The sequence below is a fragment of the Bufo gargarizans genome, chromosome 1 (assembly GCF_014858855.1).
Source record: "Bufo gargarizans isolate SCDJY-AF-19 chromosome 1, ASM1485885v1, whole genome shotgun sequence".
Taxonomy (NCBI): Eukaryota; Metazoa; Chordata; class Amphibia; order Anura; family Bufonidae; genus Bufo; species Bufo gargarizans.
The window spans coordinates 534,312,672-534,335,491 of record NC_058080.1 but is presented as its reverse complement, the minus strand read 5'-3'; the positions used below and the strand labels follow the sequence as shown (position 1 = coordinate 534,335,491).

At 44.6% G+C, this 22,820-nt stretch overlaps 1 protein-coding gene across 2 annotated transcripts in view; it reads right to left on the bottom strand.

Moving 5' to 3' along the window:
• Nucleotides 1–629: 629 nt before the first annotated feature.
• The window catches only part of LOC122934015 (probable N-acetyltransferase CML1), a 49,270-nt gene continuing 27,079 nt past the window's right edge, over nucleotides 630–22,820 (bottom strand). For both annotated transcript variants that reach the window (XM_044289143.1, XM_044289153.1), the window contains exon 2: nucleotides 630–1,398. In XM_044289143.1, the coding sequence (XP_044145078.1) occupies nucleotides 721–1,398 (678 nt within the window). In that variant the 3' untranslated portion in view covers nucleotides 630–720. The remainder of the gene's footprint in view (nucleotides 1,399–22,820) is intronic.

Below are 22,820 nucleotides of genomic sequence, written 5' to 3'. Positions count from 1 at the left end.
GGGGCGGGATACGGAGATCGACATAAATCTCCAATCTCCGATAAGCAAAACCTCCCTTCATCACATCTCCTACTCCCACTCTTCTCCATTCACCCCGTTCAACATTGGACATTCTTTTGTTCTTCTGAAAGTCAATTGAGTGGGTGAGGATCATCTCTAGGGGTTGGCCTACTGCAGACAGAGCAATAGAGGAAGGTTCTCGCTGCAGCATCTGCATCTCATTCAGGACTGGTTACTTTGGCAAAATACTGAATATTACTTTCAGAGTAATTTCACTGTAACCATGCACTGATCAAATATGGTTCCTATATAACTGCAGTGCCTCCACTACAGTGCTAAATATTATGACCACAATAGAGCTATATGGTCCTAAATAGTATAGGTGCTGGCAGAAATATGCAAAATTCTGATGAGCTATCATTGGGGAACTATAGATCTGCATGTGGTAGGAGGTACAGGATGGGGAAAGCTACTAGGACATTCTTGGCCAACATTTTTGGATGAAGCCTACCTATTCTTCTTCAATCAAGAAGCAGATGTTTCCCTTCAGTCCAGATTATTGTCCCTATCTCCCACACGCATCCTTGAATCCCTTTAAAAATAACATACTTCATGGACAACACAAAGTCTGAAGGTTTCAGATTTATTTTAATGCTGGGTGAATAGGATTAGTGATATCGGAGCCTCGTTGAATTTGAGACTTCTTAAAAATATATATTTTCACCTGGGAACAGGCAGGTCGTACCGGTAGAGCAGGACCCTGAAGCAGAGGAGTCTTCCTAAAAGTGTTGGGGTAAAGAAGCTTCTCGTTCTTTTGAAACCCATCTTCTCATACATCTTCCAGGCATCAACTTGAGGATATGAGGTCTCCAAGACCACCGCCTCACAGCCTCTCTTCCGGGCATAGTCAATAACTGTCCTGCACAAGACCTTAGCAATTCCCTTGCCTCGGTATTTTCTAGGAACTGACAACCTCTTGAGTTCCACTTGTCTCTCTCCTCCAGGATTTGGTGAGGGCATAGCAGCTACCATCCCTGCTATCTCTCCTGATGACTCTACTACCCAGAAGCAGTAACCGTCTCGCTGGAGATAATATTTTTGTATATCCAACAAGTCGTCTTTTAGACAGTAGCTGGCATAGACCGTGTAGATGAGCTTATGGATGCAAAATAAGAGCCCTATATCAATGATCACAGCTAGAACGGACATCAGGAATGACCCAGTGATCCAGAAGAGAAGAAGGAACATTAGTAGCAAAAAGATCCAGATACGTGGGAGACGGAGCGAAATTTGGAAAGCTTTGGTGGAATGTTCTTTCATGCCATTAGCAAAGATCTCTCGAACCCTCTCATAGTCCGAGTCCTTGTAAAGCCTGATCTGGTAGTCAGACATGTTTGCCTGCAAAAGGAAGGGAACCATGAGTTAGGACGCTGGTTTTGGATGATACGGAGGACAGAAATTATGTTCTTGTAAATGTCTACAGTGAAATCTCCTTTAGGACGGAGAATATTTTGGTTACACCCCATGAATTCCCAGTTCATTATATACAGAGTACTAGGGACTTGGCTTTAACTTAAAGGGGTATTCCAATCTCAGACAATGGGGGCATATCATAAGGATATGCCCCCATTGTGTGATAGGTGCGAGTTCCACTGCTGGGGCCATCACCTACGCAGAGAACGGAGCCTCAAAAGTTCTGGAGGGAGCACTGCGCATGGGCAGCCATCCTCCCTTCATTTCTATGGGGCCGCCAAAAATAGCCCAGCACTGGCCCTGCTATTTCCGTATGCCCCATACAAATGAATGGGAGCGGTGGCCACGCAAACAGGACCACCACCTTCCCAGCTCCGTTCTCGGTGGGACCCGCACCTATCAGACAATGGGGACATATCCTAGCGATGTGCCCCCACTGTATCAGATGGGAACACCCCTTTAATTGTGGTCGCTCTTCATTTGCATTCAGGGATCGATCATACTTTTAGGATATATCTGTGGAGCAAAATTTTTCAACACAACATATAATTTTGAGAACATTAACCCTTAGAAGACCTTGTGATTTTCTGTTTTGGCGTTTTTGTTTTTCCCTCCCCTCCTTTCCAGAAGCCCTAACTTTTTTTATTTTTCCATTCACATAGCCTTAATGAGGGCTTATTTTTTGTGCGACAAGTTGTATTTTCTAAATGGTACCATTTAATATTGCAAATGATGTGGTGGGGAGCTGGAAAAAAAAAATCCAAATGGGTTGGAATTGGGAACAAAAAAACTGAATTCTGCCCCAGTTTCATCGGTTTTTAATTTAAGGCTTTCCCTATGCAGTAAAATTGACCTGTTACCAGTTAATCTCCAGGTCAATACGGTTACAGCGATACCACGTGTTTAGTTTTTCTTGCATTTTAATACTGAAAAAAATAAAATAAATCAGATTTATTTATTTCCATCGCAATATTTTGACCTCTATAACTTTTTTGTGGTTCTATGTACTGAGATGTACGAGGGCTCCTTCTCTGTGGGGCAACTTGTACTTTTCAGTGATACCATTTTTAAATGTTAGTGACTTTTTGATCACTTTTTCTCAGATTTTTGGGAATTGGCCATTTTGGGAATTGGCCATTTTTTTTTCTATTGCGCCATTTGCTGTAGGGAATAAATATTGTTATATTTTAATAGTACAGGCATTTTTGCACGCAGCATGCCCATGATGAGTATTTTTTTTTTTTATTGATTACGTATTTTGATTTTGGGGAAAGAGGGGTGATTTGAACTCTAATAAATTTATATACATACAGTACAGACCAAAAGTTTGGACACACCTTCTCAATTAAATAGTTTTCTTTATTTTCATGACTATGAAGGCATCAAACCTTTGAACTAACACATGTGGAATTATATACATAACAAAAAAGTGTGAAACAACTGAAAATATGTCATATTCTAGGTTCTTCAAAGTAGCCACCTTTTGCTTTGATTACTGCTTTGCACACTCTTGGCATTCTCTTGATGAGCTTCAAGAGGTAGTCACCTGAAATGGTCTTCCAACAGTCTTGAAGGAGTTCCCAGAGATGCTTAGCACTTGTCGGCCCTTTTGCCTTCACTCTGCAGTCCAGCTCACCCCAAACCATCTCGATTGGGTTCAGGTCCGGTGACTGTGGAGGCCAGGTCATCTGGCGCAGCACCCCATCACTGTCCTTCATGGTCAAATAGCCCTTACTTTCAAAGTTTTCCCAATTTTTCGTACTGACTGACCTTTATTTCTTAAAGTAATGATGGCCACTTGTTTTTATTTACTTAGCTGCTTTTTTCTTGCCATAATACAAATTCTAACAGTCTATTCAGTAGGACTATCAGCTGTGTATCCACCTGACTTCTCCACAACGCAACTGATGGTCCCAACCCCATTTATAAGGCAAGAAATCCCACTTATTAAACCTGACAGGGCACACCTGTGAAGTGAAAACAATTTCAGGCGACTACCTCTTGAAGCTCATCAAGAGAATGCCAAGAGTGTGCAAAGCAGTAATCAAAGCAAAAGGTGGCTACTTTGAAGAACCTAGAATATGACATATTTTCAGTTGTTTCACACTTGTTTGTTATGTATATAATTCCACATGTGTTAATTCATAGTTTTGATGCCTTCAGTGTGAATCTACAATTTTCATAGTCGTGAAAATAAAGAAAACTCTTTGAATGAGAAGGTGTGTCCAAACTTTTGGTCTGTACTAATATATTTACTAGCAGAAGGACGCGGCTTCGCTCGGGTATATTTCATCTATTTCATTTCTGTGTTTCTGTGTTGTTAAAAGATATCGACAGTATCCCCTATAACAATTACTTCTACAGCACCCTGCCCATTTACAGTGACCCCCCCAAGGTGCCCCACCTCCTTAAAATGGGACCTCCACTGAGGCCACCCCCCTAACTTTGAACTTGACTGCTGATTGCCCCTTTAAAAGTGGGTTCCACAGTATCCCGATCCCTTAAAGGGGTTGTCCGAGTTATGAAAAAAAAAATAATATATAGCACTGAAAATCTGATGGGCAGCAATATATAACTAAGCTAAGCAAGTTTTATGCAAAAAAAATATCAATTTCCTAATTTCCCTGGTTCTTTTCTGGCCCTTTGTGTACATGCAATAAAAACAATCTGTGCCCTCCCCCTGCACTGCTAAGGGAGTGAATACAAGAGCTGCCCTGAGTGACATGTCTGCCTGCTGGGAGTATCTGCAGCATGTTGTATGTGTAGGACTACAAGTCCCAGCTGTACAATGACACTGGTAAGGGAGTGGATACAAGAGCTTCCCTGAGTGACCTGTCTGCCTGCTGGGAGACTCTGCAGCATGTTGTATGTGTAGGACTACAAGTCCCAGCTGTATAATGACACTGCTAAGGGAGTGGATACAGGAGCTGCCCTGAGTGACATGTCTGCCTGCTGGGAGACTCTGCAGCATGTTGTATGTGTAGGACTACAAGTCCCAGCTGTATAATGACACTGCTAAGGGAGTGGATACAAGAGCTGCCCTGAGTGACATGTCAGCCTGCTGGGAGACTCAGCAGCATGGTGTATGTGTAGGACTACAAGTCCCAGCTGTATAATGAACACTGCTAAGGGAGTGGATACAAGGGCTGCCCTGAGTGACATGTCTGCCTGCTGGGAGACTCTGCAGCATGTTGTATGTGTAGGACTACAAGTCCCAGCTGTATAATGACACTGCTAAGGGAGTGGATACAAGAGCTGCCCTGAGTGACATGTCATGCCTGCTGGGAGACTCTGCAGCATGTTGTATGTGTAGGACTACAAGTCCCAGCTGTATAATGACACTGCTAAGGGAGTGGATACAAGAGCTGCCCTGAGTGACATGTCTGCCTGCTGGGAGACTCTGCAGCATGTTGTATGTGTAGGACTACAAGTCCCAGCTGTATAATGACACTGCTAAGGGAGTGGATACAAGAGCTGCCCTGAGTGACATGTCTGCCTGCTGGGAGACTCTGCAGCATGTTGTATGTGTAGGACTACAAGTCCCAGCTGTATAATGACACTGCTAAGGGAGTGAATACAAGATGCTGCCCTGAGTGACATGTCTGCCTGCTGGGAGACTCTGCAGCATGTTGTATGTGTAGGACTACAAGTCCCAGCTGTATAATGACACTGCTAAGGGAGTGGATACAAGAGCTGCCCTGAGTGACATGTCTGCCTGCTAGGAGACTCTGCAGCATGTTGTATGTGTAGGACTACAAGTCCCAGCTGTATAATGACACTGCTAAGGGAGTGGATACAAGAGCTGCCCTGAGTGACATGTCTGCCTGCTGGGAGACTCTGCAGCATGTTGTATGTGTAGGACTACAAGTCCCAGCTGTATAATGACACTGCTAAGGGAGTGATACAAGAGCTGCCCTGAGTGACATGTCTGCCTGCTAGGAGACTCTGCAGCATGTTGTATGTGTAGGACTACAAGTCCCAGCTGTATAATGACACTGCTAAGGGAGTGGATACAAGAGCTGCCCTGAGTGACATGTCTGCCTGCTGGGAGACTCTGCAGCATGTTGTATGTGTAGGACTACAAGTCCCAGCTGTATAATGACACTGCTAAGGGAGTGGATACAAGAGCTGCCCTGAGTGACATGTCTGCCTGCTGGGAGACTCTGCAGCATGTTGTATGTGTAGGACTACAAGTCCCAGCTGTATAATGACACTGCTAAGGGAGTGGATACAAGAGCTGCCCTGAGTGACATGTCTGCCTGCTGGGAGACTCTGCAGCATGTTGTATGTGTAGGACTACAAGTCCCAGCTGTATAATGACACTGCTAAGGGAGTGGATACAAGAGCTGCCCTGAGTGACATGTCTGCCTGCTGGGAGACTCTGCAGCATGTTGTATGTGTAGGACTACAAGTCCCAGCTGTATAATGACACTGCTAAGGGAGTGATACAAGAGCTGCCCTGAGTGACATGTCTGCCTGCTGGGAGACTCTGCAGCATGTTGTATGTGTAGGACTACAAGTCCCAGCTGTATAATGACACTGCTAAGGGAGTGGATACAAGAGCTGCCCTGAGTGACATGTCTGCCTGCTGGGAGACTCTGCAGCATGTTGTATGTGTAGGACTACAAGTCCCAGCTGTATAATGACACTGCTAAGGGAGTGGATACAAGAGCTGCCCTGAGTGACATGTCTGCCTGCTGGGAGACTCTGCAGCATGTTGTATGTGTAGGACTACAAGTCCCAGCTGTATAATGACACTGCTAAGGGAGTGGATACAAGAGCTGCCCTGAGTGACATGTCTGCCTGCTGGGAGACTCTGCAGCATGTTGTATGTGTAGGACTACAAGTCCCAGCTGTATAATGACACTGCTAAGGGAGTGGATACAAGAGCTGCCCTGAGTGACATGTCTGCCTGCTGGGAGACTCTGCAGCATGTTGTATGTGTAGGACTACAAGTCCCAGCTGTATAATGACACTGCTAAGGGAGTGGATACAAGAGCTGCCCTGAGTGACATGTCTGCCTGCTGGGAGACTCTGCAGCATGTTGTATGTGTAGGACTACAAGTCCCAGCTGTATAATGACACTGCTAAGGGAGTGGATACAAGAGCTGCCCTGAGTGACATGTCTGCCTGCTGGGAGACTCTGCAGCATGTTGTATGTGTAGGACTACAAGTCCCAGCTGTATAATGACACTGCTAAGGGAGTGGATACAAGAGCTGCCCTGAGTGACATGTCTGCCTGCTGGGAGACTCTGCAGCATGTTGTATGTGTAGGACTACAAGTCCCAGCTGTATAATGACACTGCTAAGGGAGTGGATACAAGAGCTGCCCTGAGTGACATGTCTGCCTGCTGGGAGACTCTGCAGCATGTTGTATGTGTAGGACTACAAGTCCCAGCTGTATAATGACACTGCTAAGGGAGTGGATACAAGAGCTGCCCTGAGTGACATGTCTGCCTGCTGGGAGACTCTGCAGCATGTTGTATGTGTAGGACTACAAGTCCCAGCTGTATAATGACACTGCTAAGGGAGTGGATACAAGAGCTGCCCTGAGTGACATGTCTGCCTGCTGGGAGACTCTGCAGCATGTTGTATGTGTAGGACTACAAGTCCCAGCTGTATAATGACACTGCTAAGGGAGTGGATACAAGAGCTGCCCTGAGTGACATGTCTGCCTGCTGGGAGACTCTGCAGCATGTTGTATGTGTAGGACTACAAGTCCCAGCTGTATAATGACACTGCTAAGGGAGTGGATACAAGAGCTGCCCTGAGTGACATGTCTGCCTGCTGGGAGACTCTGCAGCATGTTGTATGTGTAGGACTACAAGTCCCAGCTGTATAATGACACTGCTAAGGGAGTGGATACAAGAGCTGCCCTGAGTGACATGTCTGCCTGCTGGGAGACTCTGCAGCATGTTGTATGTGTAGGACTACAAGTCCCAGCTGTATAATGACACTGCTAAGGGAGTGAATACAAGAGCTGCCCTGAGTGACATGTCTGCCTGCTGGGAGACTCTGCAGCGTGTTGTATGTGTAGGACTACAAGTCCCAGCTGTATAATGACACTGCTAAGGGAGTGGATACAAGAGCTGCCCTGAGTGACATGTCTGCCTGCTGGGAGACTCTGCAGCATGTTGTATGTGTAGGACTACAAGTCCCAGCTGTATAATGACACTGCTAAGGGAGTGGATACAAGAGCTGCCCTGAGTGACATGTCTGCCTGCTGGGAGACTCTGCAGCATGTTGTATGTGTAGGACTACAAGTCCCAGCTGTATAATGACACTGCTAAGGGAGTGGATACAAGAGCTGCCCTGAGTGACATGTCTGCCTGCTGGGAGACTCTGCAGCATGTTGTATGTGTAGGACTACAAGTCCCAGCTGTATAATGACACTGCTAAGGGAGTGATACAAGAGCTGCCCTGAGTGACATGTCTGCCTGCTGGGAGACTCTGCAGCATGTTGTATGTGTAGGACTACAAGTCCCAGCTGTATAATGACACTGCTAAGGGAGTGGATACAAGAGCTGCCCTGAGTGACATGTCTGCCTGCTGGGAGACTCTGCAGCATGTTGTATGTGTAGGACTACAAGTCCCAGCTGTATAATGACACTGCTAAGGGAGTGGATACAAGAGCTGCCCTGAGTGACATGTCTGCCTGCTGGGAGACTCTGCAGCATGTTGTATGTGTAGGACTACAAGTCCCAGCTGTATAATGACACTGCTAAGGGAGTGAATACAAGAGCTGCCCTGAGTGACATGTCTGCCTGCTGGGAGACTCTGCAGCATGTTGTATGTGTAGGACTACAAGTCCCAGCTGTATAATGACACTGCTAAGGGAGTGAATACAAGAGCTGCCCTGAGTGACATGTCTGCCTGCTGGGAGACTCTGCAGCGTGTTGTATGTGTAGGACTACAAGTCCCAGCTGTATAATGACACTGCTAAGGGAGTGAATACAAGAGCTGCCCTGAGTGACATGTCTGCCTGCTGGGAGACTCTGCAGCAGTGTTGTATGTGTAGGACTACAAGTCCCAGCTGTATAATGACACTGCTAAGGGAGTGGATACAAGAGCTGCCCTGAGTGACATGTCTGCCTGCTGGGAGACTCTGCAGCATGTTGTATGTGTAGGACTACAAGTCCCAGCTGTATAATGACACTGCTAAGGGAGTGGATACAAGAGCTGCCCTGAGTGACATGTCTGCCTGCTGGGAGACTCTGCAGCATGTTGTATGTGTAGGACTACAAGTCCCAGCTGTACAATGACACTGCTAAGGGAGTGGATACAAGAGCTGCCCTGAGTGACATGTCTGCCTGCTGGGAGACTCTGCAGCATGTTGTATGTGTAGGACTACAAGTCCCAGCTGTATAATGACACTGCTAAGGGAGTGGATACAAGAGCTGCCCTGAGTGACATGTCCTGCCTGCTGGGAGACTCTGCAGCATGTTGTATGTGTAGGACTACAAGTCCCAGCTGTATAATGACACTGCTAAGGGAGTGGATACAAGAGCTACCCTGAGTGACATGTCTGCCTGCTGGGAGACTCTGCAGCGTGTTGTATGTGTAGGACTACAAGTCCCAGCTGTATAATGACACTCCTAAGGGAGTGGATACAAGTGCTGCCCTGAGTGACATGTCTGCCTGCTGGGAGACTCTGCAGCATGTTGTATGTGTAGGACTACAAGTCCCAGCTGTATAATGACACTGCTAATACACACCACTCTTTAAGTTTAACCCCCATTGGTTTTCAATGATCTCAGATAAAGACAGTATAATTGAAGAATTAAAAATCTATTTTAGGGAGAATAATCACTCCGCGAGTAGGTTAATCGTTTGGGACACTGCTAAAGCATACTTGAGAGGATTGCTTTTTAACAAGGTGAACTATTGGTAAAAAAAACATTAGGGAAAGGGGGGCCGTACCGGAAAAAAAAGCTCAAGAAGCAGCAATGACATGTGTAAAACATCCTACTGAACATAATAGGAAAATATGGGAGGAAGAACAGGAAAAGTTAAAGCTTTATCAAATGGAGAGAAGCAGGAAAGAACTACTTTTCCAAGGGATTCGGTTAGCCTCAGAGGGAGAAAAAGTTGGTAAAGTTCTGGCAAGTATAGTGAGAAATCAAAGAGGGAAATCCTGAATAGGGGCGATTAAAGATAAAATGGGCACAATAATTAATACACCAGAAGGAATTAAAGAAGTGTTTCTGGAATATTTCCAGGAGTTTTATAAGTCCAAGGCACAATACTCAATACAAGAACTAGAGGTATACTTAGACCAGATTCCCCTTAGGGAGATATCCCAGGCCCAAAAAGAATTTTTAGAAAAAGAAATATCGATGGTGGAAATAAATGAGGTTTTGGGGCAGGTAAAATCTGAAAAAGCACCAGGATGCGATCGGCTTCCCTTTGAAATATACAAAACTTTTTCCCAGGTGCTAGTACCCGAACTAAAAACAACATTGGACGAGGCTAAAAAAATAGGGGATCTACCAGACTCTATGAAAGAGGCAATTATTACATTAATTCCAAAAAAGGGTAAAGAACAATTAGACCCCGGGTCATACAGGCCAATATCTCTCTTAAACACGGATGTTAAAGTTTTGGCCGATAGGTTATTAAAAGTGGTTAAAGGTGTAATAAATGAAGATCAAACTGGTTTTATACCCGGTAGAACGATATATTCAAATATAAGAAGGTTGTTTCTAAATATTGAAGCCAACAGATTAGATGCGGGGGAGAAAGCGGTACTTTCACTGGACGCCCAAAAGGCATTTGACTGTATTGAATGGGAATATTTATGGATAGTACTAAAAAGGGTTGGTATAGGGGAGGGATTTATAAGGTGGCTACAGTTAATATATCATAACCCTAGGGCCAGAGTGATGGTGGACGGGAGCTTGTCCCTGCCCCTTGCCCTATATCGGGGCACTAGGCAGGGATGCCCTCTCTCTCCACTATTATTCGCTATTGCGATTGAACCATTGGCATGTATAATAAGGAGTAATAGGGAGATTAAAGGTTTTCACTATGAGGGTGGGGAGGAAAAATTATTAATGTACGCGGATGACATTCTGTTATTTATGCACAATACTGGGGATCAGTTCAATAGAGTTATAGATATAATAGATAAGTTTGGCTTTTTTTCAGGATTAAATATTAATTGGGGGAAATCATATATGTTGATGTTGGGAGATGCACAACCACAGGGGGGTCTAAAGGTGCAGGTGCTTGGTAAACAGGAGAACTTTAAATATTTAGGGATACAAATTTCTGGAAATGTTGAAGAATATGAAAAATTGAATGTACTCCCCCTTTTAAAAGAACTTAGGGCCAAAGTACATATCTGGCGAAGACTACCGATGTCAATTAGTGATGAGCGGCAGGTGCCATATTCGATTTCGACGAAATTCGCGAATATTTGATAGAATATTCGTTTTATATTCGTCGAAATCGAATATTCGTCATTATTCTTGTTATCGCGATTAATATGCGATTTAAATAATCGAATTGCGATTTTAACTTAGCACTGCTATATTCTATATTCGTTACTTCTAGCCTAATATGGAATATAGCAGTGCTAAGTTAAAATCGAAATTCGATTATTATAACTTGAATTAATCGAATTGCGATTTCAACTTGGACCTGGTTTACTATGGTTGGCTTGGTAGAATTAGCGAATATGACGAATGTATTCGTCATATTCCACAAAACGAAGACAACAAAGTATTCTCCATCTTCGTTTTAGCTACCTATTTATCAACTTCGCTAATTCTAGCAATCATATAGGAAAGTTTACTATAGAGACAGCTAAGTTTAATTCGCTATGCGATTATATGACTGCTTTTAAAAAAATAAAAAATAGAATAATTATAATACCTGATAATTATTATAATTATTCTATTTATAAAAAAAAAGCAAAGTAATATAATCGCATAGCGAATTAAACTTAGCTGTCTCTATAGTAAACTTTCCTATATGATTGCTAGAATTCGCAAAGTTGACGAATAGGTAGCTAAAACGAAGATGGAGAATACTTTGTTGTCTTCGTTTTGTGGAATATGACGAATACATTCGTCATATTCGCTAATTCTACCAAGCCAACCATAGTAAACCAGGTCCAAGTTGAAATCGCAATTCGATTAATTCAAGTTATAATAATCGAATTTCGATTTCAGCTTAGCACTGCTATATTCCATATTAGGCTAGAAGTAACGAATATGGAATATAGCAGTGCTAAGTTAAAATCGAAATTCTATTATTATAACTTGAAAAAAATCGAATTGCGATTTCAACGTAATTCTCAAATCCGACAGTACATTCTAGTATATGGAGACGTTCCCATGGTGATGGGGACGCTCCATGAGCACGGAAGTCGGCAGAAGCGGCAACGGACACTGACTGGAGCAGCCAGGAAGCCAGGAATCCAAAGGACAGGTAAGAACAACTTTAGGGAAGTGGGAAAGAAAAAAATATAACAATAAAAAAATAAATAAAAAAAAATATCGAATTTATATCACTATATTCGAAATATTCACGAATTAGCGAAGTGCCTATATTCGCGAAAAAAATTTGATATTCGAATATTCGCGCTCAACACTAATGTCAATACAGGGTCGTGTAAATTTAATAAAAATGGTTTTCCTCCCTAAAATTCTTTATGTCCTTCAAAATGCCCCAGTTAGGTTGCCGCAGGGTACTTTTAGATTACTTGATAGCTTAATGGGAGATTTCCTTTGGAAAGGTATGACCCCCAGAATAAAGAGAGAGACACTCCAGCTCCCAGTGAGAGAAGGCGGATTAGCAGTTTTTATTATTTAATTACACAATATGGCCATATAAAAGGTAGTTTAGATGGTTTAGTGGGTAGGCAGGTACTGAATAGATTTGGGTGGAAAGAAGAATGGAATCACTTAGAGGTGTTGGAATCAGGTACACTTGGTAGAAATAATACTGGAAATAGAGTGTTAAATCAATTGGAATACGTATGGGTGGAAATAAAAAAAATATTAGAGATTAAAGGGTTTTTATTTTACACCTATTTGGAAAAATACCTATCTTAAGGAGTTGCAAGGGATTAAGGCGTATATAGATTGGGGTGAAATACTTAAACCAGATATTTGAACAGGGTAAATTAAAAGATTTCAACACAATGGTTAGAGAGTTTGGAATACCGCAAAAGGATATGTATAAATATTTTCAGCTTAGGAATGCATTGCGTACAGTTAGGCAAGAGGATAAATATAAGTTGGAAACATCTGATACTAACGTGGGTGAAAGAGGAGGAGCAACGGCTAAAAGATATAGGGTACTGATGAAGGGAAAAAAGAAACGGGTTATAATACCTGCTAGGAAAAAATGGGAAAATGAACTCCAATTTTTTACAGAAGAAAAATGGAACGATGCCTTAAAAAGCTACGCGGGAGTCTCTGATAGGGGTTTACATAAGATCTCACAATTTTTCGTAGTTCAAAGGCTCCATCGATCACCACGGATATCGAAAAGAATGGGTGTTAGAGTTTCGGATAATTGTACAAAATGCGGGGGAGAGAATGCTGATTTAATACACTGTTTTTGGAGATGCCCAAGACTGTTCAGGTACTGGACAGAAATAACGGACACTGTATACTCAATTTTGAAGGTTCAAATATCAGAAGATCCCGTGACTTGTATCTTGGGGGCAACCAAACATCTGAGGCTATATAGAGACATATGAATGGTTTTGAGTAAGGTACTATTTCAAGCTAGACTCCTTATACTTAAAGGGTTTCTACCACTTAGGCGTCACATATTTAGCTGTCAGACACTAGCGATCCGCTAGTGTCTGCTCTGGCCAACCATCCTAATATAATTGCTTTTGGGGCGGTGGTTTGGCTAAAAAAACTACTTTTATTAATATGCTAATGAGCCTCTAGGTGCTATGGGGGCGTCATTAGCACCTAGAGGCTCCGTCTACCTTCAGAAACTGCCGCCGCCCAGCGTGTCCCTCCAGCCCGCCCATCTCCTCCTGAATGCGATCCTCCTTGTGAGCGCCTGTATTCTGCGCATGCGCAGTGAATGTCTGACAGCTTCCCTGCTCAGACATCTCCACTGCGCCTGTTCCTCGGAGCACTATGGCGTCATCGCGCAGGCACAGTGGAGATGTCTGAGCAAGGAAGCGGTCAGACATTCACTGCGCATGCGCAGAATACAGGCGCTCACAAGGAGGATCGCATTCAGGAGGAGATGGGCTTGCTGGAGGGACGCGCTGGGCGGCGGCAGTTTCTGAAGGTAGACGGAGCCTCTAGGTGCTAATGACGCCCCCATAGCACCTAGAGGCTCATTAGCATATTAATAAAAGTAGTTTTTTTAGCCAAACCACCGCCCCAAAAGCAATTATATTAGGATGGTTGGCCAGAGCAGACACTAGCGGATCGCTAGTGTCTGACAGCCAAATATGTGATACCTACCGTAAGTGGTAGAAACCCTTTAAGAAATGGGTAGGGGCGGACCCTCCAACAGCGGGACAGTGGAGAAAAGCAGTGGACAACCTGATTAAAGAAGAACGAACGATGGACGGCCATGGTAGAAAAGTAAAAAGTGTCGATGAAATATGGAAGAACTGGTTACTTTAGGGCTGGATAGATAGATAAAAATTTTATTTATTTTTTACTACGCACTTCCCCCCCCCCCCCCCCTCTCCCCATAAGGGTGGTAGGTGGGTGGGTAAATGGGGAATAAAGATATCTGTTTATGTATAAGAAAAACTGGTATGTTTTGGATATACTAAAAATGTAATTTTTTAATATGGAAATTTTTTCTATTCTGTTGAGATGATGGAAATAAAGAGATATTCAATAAAAAAAAAAAAAAAAAAAAAAACAATTTTCTGCTAAGTTATTGTTACAAAAAAAAAAAAACTGGTAAAAACTGTTAAAGTTTTTGCAACATCCCTAGTATGAAATATCACAAAAGAGTATTCGGTATTCCTGTAATCATAATTCGCTGTGCAATATAGTGAACATATTATTTATGATGATTTTTTTCCTTTCACTTCAGTAATATACTATTTACGTCGTTTTTGTCTGTGAAGAACATAGCCCCTCCAGCAGAGCAGGTCTGTAGTGGATTGGTAACTCTTCTGGAGTTCAAACCCTGATGCAGACCTGGTAAATCATTTCTTTAGTAAAGGTCCTAGTGCTGGTTGAGGGTCACAGCATCATTAGTATCTACTGCATTGAAGTGAATACCGAGGCTGCAGGCCCTGCTTGGATCTGTGATGTTCCAGCTAGGAGGGGAAGAAGAGGCAGAGAGAAAACCTCACTGAACAGAGGGCAGTTTAGCACTTATCACCACTTTCTAACGTCTAGTGAATGGTCATAGTCCTCAGTGGTGCATATGGTTGACTTTTTTCCACACTTGAGCGGCCAGACACACTGAACTTCAGCGACACAGTACCTCAGTGTATCAGATTGATTTCTGAGCCAGTCTCTTGTTTGTGGCTAGTCCTCCATCAACCGATTGCATAGCGAGTTAGGTAGTTGTTCTTCCTGTTATTTTAATAATATACTTAATAAAGGTGATTTTATTTTTCCTACAACGTTCCTTCATCAAGTGATTAAAAAGAAGAGGCAGAGACCTGGTGTTAAAGACACTCCCCATGAGCCTTGGGTTGGGATGTATACACGGAGTGCATGTCAAAATGTGCAATTATGCTTGAGTTGTCAAATGCAGTAGGGTTGACTGGTAATGTTATTTATTGTCATGCCCTGCTCTGACTATGTGCGGAGGTCAGCCAGAATAGCAGCACGATTTTTTTCTTTTCTTTTCTTAATATTATTTTTTTTAAAGAATTAAAAAAATATATATATATACACAGGAGCTTCCCCCTACCTTCTTGTGCAATGCTCTCTCTAGTCTGTCAGCTCCTGGGCCCAGAATTGTCACTGCTGAGGCTAGCCAGTCTGTGCAGCTGAAGGGGTTAAGAATCCTAGGAGAGAGCAGACAGCCCAGCAGTGAAGGGGGGCGTGGCCAGCACAGTGACGTCTCGTTTACAGGCTTGTAAACAAACTTTATCAGAGCAGGGAGAGAAGCTGACAGTTAAGAGGTGAACGGACTCTACATACCTGGTTCCCACCGTGAAGTATGGAGGAGGAGGTGTGATGGTGTGGGGGTGCTTTGCTGGTGACACTGTTGGGGATTTATTCAAAATTGAATGCATACTGAACCAGCATGGCTACCACAGCATCTGCCAGCGGCATGCTATTCCATCCGGTTTGCGTTTAGTTGGACCATCATTTATTTTTCAACAGGACAATGACCCCAAACACACCTCCAGGCTGTGTAAGGGCTATTTGACCATGAAGGAGAGTGATGGGGTGCTGCACCAGATGACCTGGCCTCCACAGTCACCGGACCTGAACCCGATCGAGATGGTTTGGGGTGAGCTGGACCGCAGAGTGAAGGCAAAAGGGCCAACAAGTGCTAAGCATCTCTGGGAACTCCTTCAAGACTGTTGGAAGACCATTTCAGGTGACTACCTCTTGAAGCTCATCAAGAGAATGCCAAGAGTGTGCAAAGCAGCAATCAAAGCAAAAGGTGGCTACTTTGAAGAACCTAGAATATGACATATTTTCAGTTGTTTCACACTTTTTTGTTATGTATATAATTCCACATGTGTTAGTTCATAGTTTTGATGCCTTCAGTGTGAATCTACAATTGTCATAGTCATGAAAATAAAGAAAACTCTTTGAATGAGAAGGTGTGTCCAAACTTTTGGTCTGTACTGTATATACATATATACACACACATACATACATACACATATACATACACATATACACACATACATACACACATACATACACATATACATACACATACACATATACATACACATATACACACATACATACACATATACACACATACATACATACACATATACACACACATATACACACATACATACACACATACATACACATATACACACATACATACACATATACATACATACACACATACATACACACATACATACATACATACACACATATACATACACATATACATACATACATATATACATACATACACACACATATACATACATACACACATACATACATACACACATACATACACACATATACATACATACATACACATATACATACATACACACATACATACAGATATACATACACATATACACATACATACATACACACATACATACACACATACATACACACATACACACATACATACACACATACACATATACACACATACATACATACACACATACACACACAGATACATACACATACATACATACATACACACATATACATACATACACACATACATACACACATACATACACATACATACATACATACACACATACATACATACACACATACATACATACACACATACTTACATACACACATACACATATACATACACACATACATACATACACACATAGATACATTCAGCTTTATATATTAGATGTAGTAGAGATAACACTCATGCTTTATGAGACGTGTTATCTAAACTAAATGCGTTAAGCAAACACCTTCATTTTCTTTTCTTTTCAATGGCTTTTGTTTCAAGATAACGCGATGAGTTAAGAAATTTGAGTTAAGAGTTTGAGTGTTAGCCCTGCTACATCTGTATGTATGTATATATGTATATATATATATATATATCCACTATATTCTGTACTGGCTATATAGTATATACCAATAGAGTGCTGCAAGGTGTTATACTGTAGGGTACTATATACTGTTAGGTGTTATACTGTACCACCAGGGACATTACAGGTACCACTATACCACCAGGGACATTACAGGTACCACTATACCACCAGGGACATTATAATTACCACTTTACCACCATTATAAATACCACCGTACCACTAGGGGCATTATAAATACCACTGCACCACCAGGGACATTATAGATACCATTGCACAATCAGGGACATTATAAATACCACTGCACCACCAATGACATTATAGATACCATTGCACAATCAGGGACATTATAGACCCACTGAACCACCGGAGGCATAATAAATATCACTGCACTAAAAGAGATATTATAGATACCACTGCACAACCAGGGGCATTATAGGTACCGCTCTTCCACCAGGGACATCATAGATTACACTGCACTATCAGGCATATTATAGATACCACTGTACTACCAGGGGCATCATAGATACCACTGTAACCCAAGGGGCATTATAGATACCACTGCACCACCAGGAACATTATAGATACAATTGCACCACCAGGGACATTATAGATACCACTGCACCACCAGGGACATTATATATACCACTGTAATACCAGGGACATTATAAATACCACTGTAACACCAGGGACATTATAGATACCACTTTAACACCAGGGACATTATAGATACCACTGCACCACCACAGACATTATAGATCCCACTGCACCACTAGGGGCATTATAGATACCACTTTTACACCAGGGACATTATAGATACCACTGCACCACCAGGGACATTATAGATACCACTTTAACACCAGGGACATTATAGATACTACTGCACCACCAGGGACATTATAGTGGGTCACTGGAAAGGCAGCCTAACATGAAGTCAGCCATGTGTGCCAGAGTCCCAACAGGCAAGACTTTGCTGTCGTCATCAGGAGGATGACTCCCAATCTCCTCTTCCTCCTCTTATGCCCATCCACTCAGAACAGATGGAATTAATCTTCCATGGGTACTACCCTCTGTAGCGGAGGCAACAGTCTCCTCCTCCTCTTCATCATCCAGTTCGCGCTGAGAAGACGAGCTGAGGGTGGTCTGGCTATCACCCTCTGTAATGTCTTCCCCCATTCCCACCTCTTCCACATGTAAAGCGTCGCCTTCATTGTGAGCAGCGAGCGTTTGAGTAGACACAGAGGGGGGATGGTTACGCTGATAATTGCGTTATCGCCGATCACCGTCTGTGTTGATTCCTCAAAGTTTCTTAAAACCTCACAGAGGTCAGACATCCATGCCCACTCCTCGATTGTGAAGAGCGGAAGCTGACTGGAATGGCGACGACCATGTTGCATCTGGTATTCCACTACTCCCCTCTGCTCCTCACAAAGCCTGGCCAACATGTGGAACGTGGAGTTCCAGCGCTCACGTCACACAACAGTCGGTGAGATGGCAATTGTAAGCGCTGCTGCAGCGTTGCCAGACCGGCTGAAGTTGATGATGACTTGCGGAAATGTGCACACACGCGGCGCACCTTCACCAGTAGCTCAGGCAAATTGGGGTAGGTTTTTAGAAACCGCTGAACCACAAGGTTAAATAGATGGGCTAGGCATGGGATGTGTCTGAGCTTGCCGAGCTCCAAAGCCTCCACCAAGTTACGGCCATTATTAGACACAACTATGCCAGGTTCTAGGTTGAGTGGCGAGAGCCACAGATCAGTCTGGTCCCTTATCCCTTGCCACAGCTCTGCGGCGGTGTGCTGTCTGTCACCTAAGCATATCAGCTTCGGCATGGCCTGTTGCCGCTTCCCCTCTGCAGTGCTACACTGTTTCCAGCTACCGGCTGATGGCTGACTGGTGCTACACGCGGAAAATTCGAAGAAGGCAGAGGAGGAGAAGTGGGGGTTGGAGGCACTAACGTAGGTGCTGGCGGAAACCCTGATGGAATTGGGGCCCACAATCCTTGGCGTCAGTAGCACCTGTGCCTTCCCAGGGTACGACTCTCTCCCAGCCTCCACAACGTTCACCCAGTGAGCAGTCAGGGAAACGTAGCGTACCTGGCCGAATGCACTTGTCCATGTGTCCGTGGTAAGGTGGACCTTCCCAGTAACTGCGTTGGTCAGGGCACGTGTAATGTTACAGGACACATGTTGGTGTAAGGCAGGGACGGCACACTGTGAGAAATATTGGCGGCTGGGAATGCGTAACGAGGGACGGCTACTGACATCAGGCTGCGGAAGGCCTCAGTGTCCACAAGCCTAAATGGCAACATTTCCAGGACCAGTAACTTGGAAAGCTGCGCATTTAGTGCCATGGCCTGTGGGTGGGTGGCTGGGTATTTGCACTTGCATTCAAATGCCTGGGGTAATGACATTTGGACGCTGCGCTGGGACACAGAAGTGGATGTGGTCGCTGATGGTGCTTGTGAAGGTCCAGGTGCAGGGCGGGAGGCATCCGGGCCTGCGTCTTGGACAGGGGATTGGCCAGCACGTAACATCGGGGAAGAGGAGGCAGTGGTGTGACCCTCAGACACTGATTGTGGACCCAGGCGTTCGGCCCACCTATTAGGGTGCTTAGGCTACTTTCACACTAGCGTTCGGGGCTCCGCTTGTGAGTTCCGTTTGAAGGTTCTCACAAGCGGCCCGAACGCATCCGTCCAGCACTAATGCATTCTGAGTAGATGCGGATCCGCTCAGAATGCATCAGTCTGGCTCCGTTTGGCCTCCGCTCCGCTCAGCAGGCGGACACCCGAAAGCTGCTTGCAGCGTTCGGGTGTCCGTCTGGCCGTGCGGAGCCAAACGGATCCGTCCAGACTTTCAATGTAAGTCAATAGGGACGGATCCGTTTGAAGTTGACACAATATGGTGCAATTGCAAACGGATCGGTCCCCCATTGACTTTCAATGTAAAGTCTGGACGGATCCGTCTGACTAACTTTCAGACTTAGAATTTTTTCTGTAATATAATGCAGACGGATCCGTTCTGAACGGATCCCATCGTCTGCATTATAGGAGCGGATCCGTCTGTGCAGATACCAGACGGATCCGCTCTGAACGCAAGTGTGAAAGTAGCCTTAGATGACATGTGGCGGATCATGCTGGTGGTGGTGAGGTTGCTAGTGTTCATGCTCCGGCTCATTTTGGTGTGGCACAGGTTGCAAACTACAAATTTTTTGTTGTTCGCACTTTCCTCAAAAAAGCACCATACTGCCGAACACCTACCCCTTGGCAATGGAGATTTACGCAAGGGGGTGCTCCATGGAACAGTTGCGGGCCTGTTTGGTGTGGCCCACCTTCTCCCTTTTGCCACCCCACTGCCTCTTCCAGCCTGTTGCGGTGCTGCAGATCACTCCCCCTATGTACTGCAGTCCTCGCTCGGCTTGCCACCTTCCCAGGTTGGGTCAGTGACCTCAACGTCCAGCACTTCCTCACTCTGATCATTCTCCTGATTTGTTGACCTAACCACAACCTCAGTGATTGACAACGATAAGACCACCTCTTGACACAGTAATTGTGGTTGACTCATTGGCAACTGTGTCTCATCATCATGCACCTCATTAAACAGTAATTGCAGTTCCCCACCATCATCTTCTTGTGACTCTGGATGCTGAAGAGGTTGGGAATCAGGGCACAAGTTCTCATGTCCCTCTTGGTGAGAGAGCCAAATCAAATAATGGCGATGAAAAGAGCTCTTTGGAATATCTCAGTGTGGGATCACTTGTTTGCCAAGACTCTCCATGGTGGGAGGAAGGAGGATCAGGGTGAGGATTGTGTTGAGCAGACTCTTGGCTACTGAGACTGGACTTTGTGGAAGACAGGGTGGTGCTTAACCGACTGGAAGCATTATCTGCTGCAATCTGACCGACCACCTGCTCGCACTGGTCTCACTTCGAGAGTGGTGTCCTGCGCCGCCCTGCAAACTGGGACATGAAGCTAGGTATCGTGGATGAGTGTGTTTCTTGTGCTCTGGCAGCAGCCACAGTTTCACCGCGCCCAGGGCCACGGCCTTTGCATGCACCATCAGCATCACAGCCACGTCCCCGTCCCTTACTGCTCGCCTTCTTCATATTAAATGTTATGTTATAAGGGACCGTTTATAGGAAAAGTGTGGATAAATCAGGGTGGATAAAAATCAATGATTTAAAAAAAAAAAAATTTTATTGGATTTTATTTTATTTAAATCAGATTTTTTTTTTATATAAAAATGCTTTTTGAGGAGAATATATTACCATCCAAAGGTTATTCTATCATGAAATAAAGATTCGTTTTTTAATTATGTAGAATAAGGCTGTGCGTGGACTCCCATATTGTTGAATGGATTAGGCAGTGGTTGAGGGACAGACAACAGAGGGTTGTAGTGTCATGGTCTTACCTCCTTGCTGTTCCCTTCGTTTGACATGTGCTGGCGGCCATCTTGGTTTCTGGGTTTTCTTGTAGCCTCCCACCCTGCGGCTCCTCCTTCCCACTGGGAGGAGCTGGATGCCTAGCTCATATATATAGGAGGTCTGTGGCTTCAGTTCCTTGCTTGGTCCTCCTGTGTTCACATGCTTCTAAGACTGCTGCTGCTTCTGGTTCCTGATCCTGGGCTCGTCTGACTACCCCGTTGGTTCCTGATTCCGGCTTCGTCTGACTACCCCGTTGGTTCCTGATTCCGGCTTCGTCTGACTACCCCGTTGGTTCCTGTTCCTGGCTTCGTCTGACTACCCTTCTGGTTCCTGACCTCTGTCTCCGCAAGACCCTGCTTCGGTTTAGCCATCCGTTCGGACTTTGCTACGGCTTACTCTTCAATAAAACCTTCTTATTTTCCACTTATCTCTTGTTGTACGTCTGGTTCATGGTTCCATGACATTAGGACCAAGCCATGAATTCTGACGGTACAGGGCCACCCTCGCTACCTACGCTGGTTGCCAGACTTGATCAGCAGGATCACCTGTTGGGTCGGTTCGCTGTGGCGTTGCAAACCCTGCTTGAACGCACGGCTCATTTAGCTTCCGTTGCCGATGGGTCGGTTGTCGCTCCTGGGCCCGCTCCCACTGCCGCTCCGGTTGTTGCGCCAGAGTCTACCCTGACACCTGTTGCTGCGCCTGTGGTGTTTCAGGGTATGACCGGTTCTGCCCCCCTTCCACAGCGCTTTGGGGGAGAGCCAACTCAGTGCCGAGGTTTCCTTAACCAGGTGGGCATTTACTTCGAGTTGCTGCCACATGCCTTTCCTACTGAGAGATCAAGGGTGGGCTTCTTGATCTCGCTGCTCTCGGACAAGGCCTTGGCCTGGGCCAGCCCTTTATGGGAGAACAACAATCCGGTGGTTGCCGAGTTTTCCGGTTTTGTTGCTTCTCTTCGGAAGGTATTCGATGTGCCGGCTCGTGCTGCCTCTGCTGCGAAGCTCCTTATGTCCATCAGACAGGGTTCACGATCCGTAGCTGAATACGCCATTGAGTTTCGTACCCTGGCAGCAGAGGTGGGCTGGAATAATGAGGCTCTGGTCGCTGCTTTCTCTCATGGTCTCTCGGATGCCTTGAAGGATGAGGTTGCAGCTAAGGACCTACCAGTGGAGCTCGAGTCTCTTATTTCTTTCCTGATTTTGATTGACACCAGACTCAGGGAGAGACCTTCCTTTAAGGAG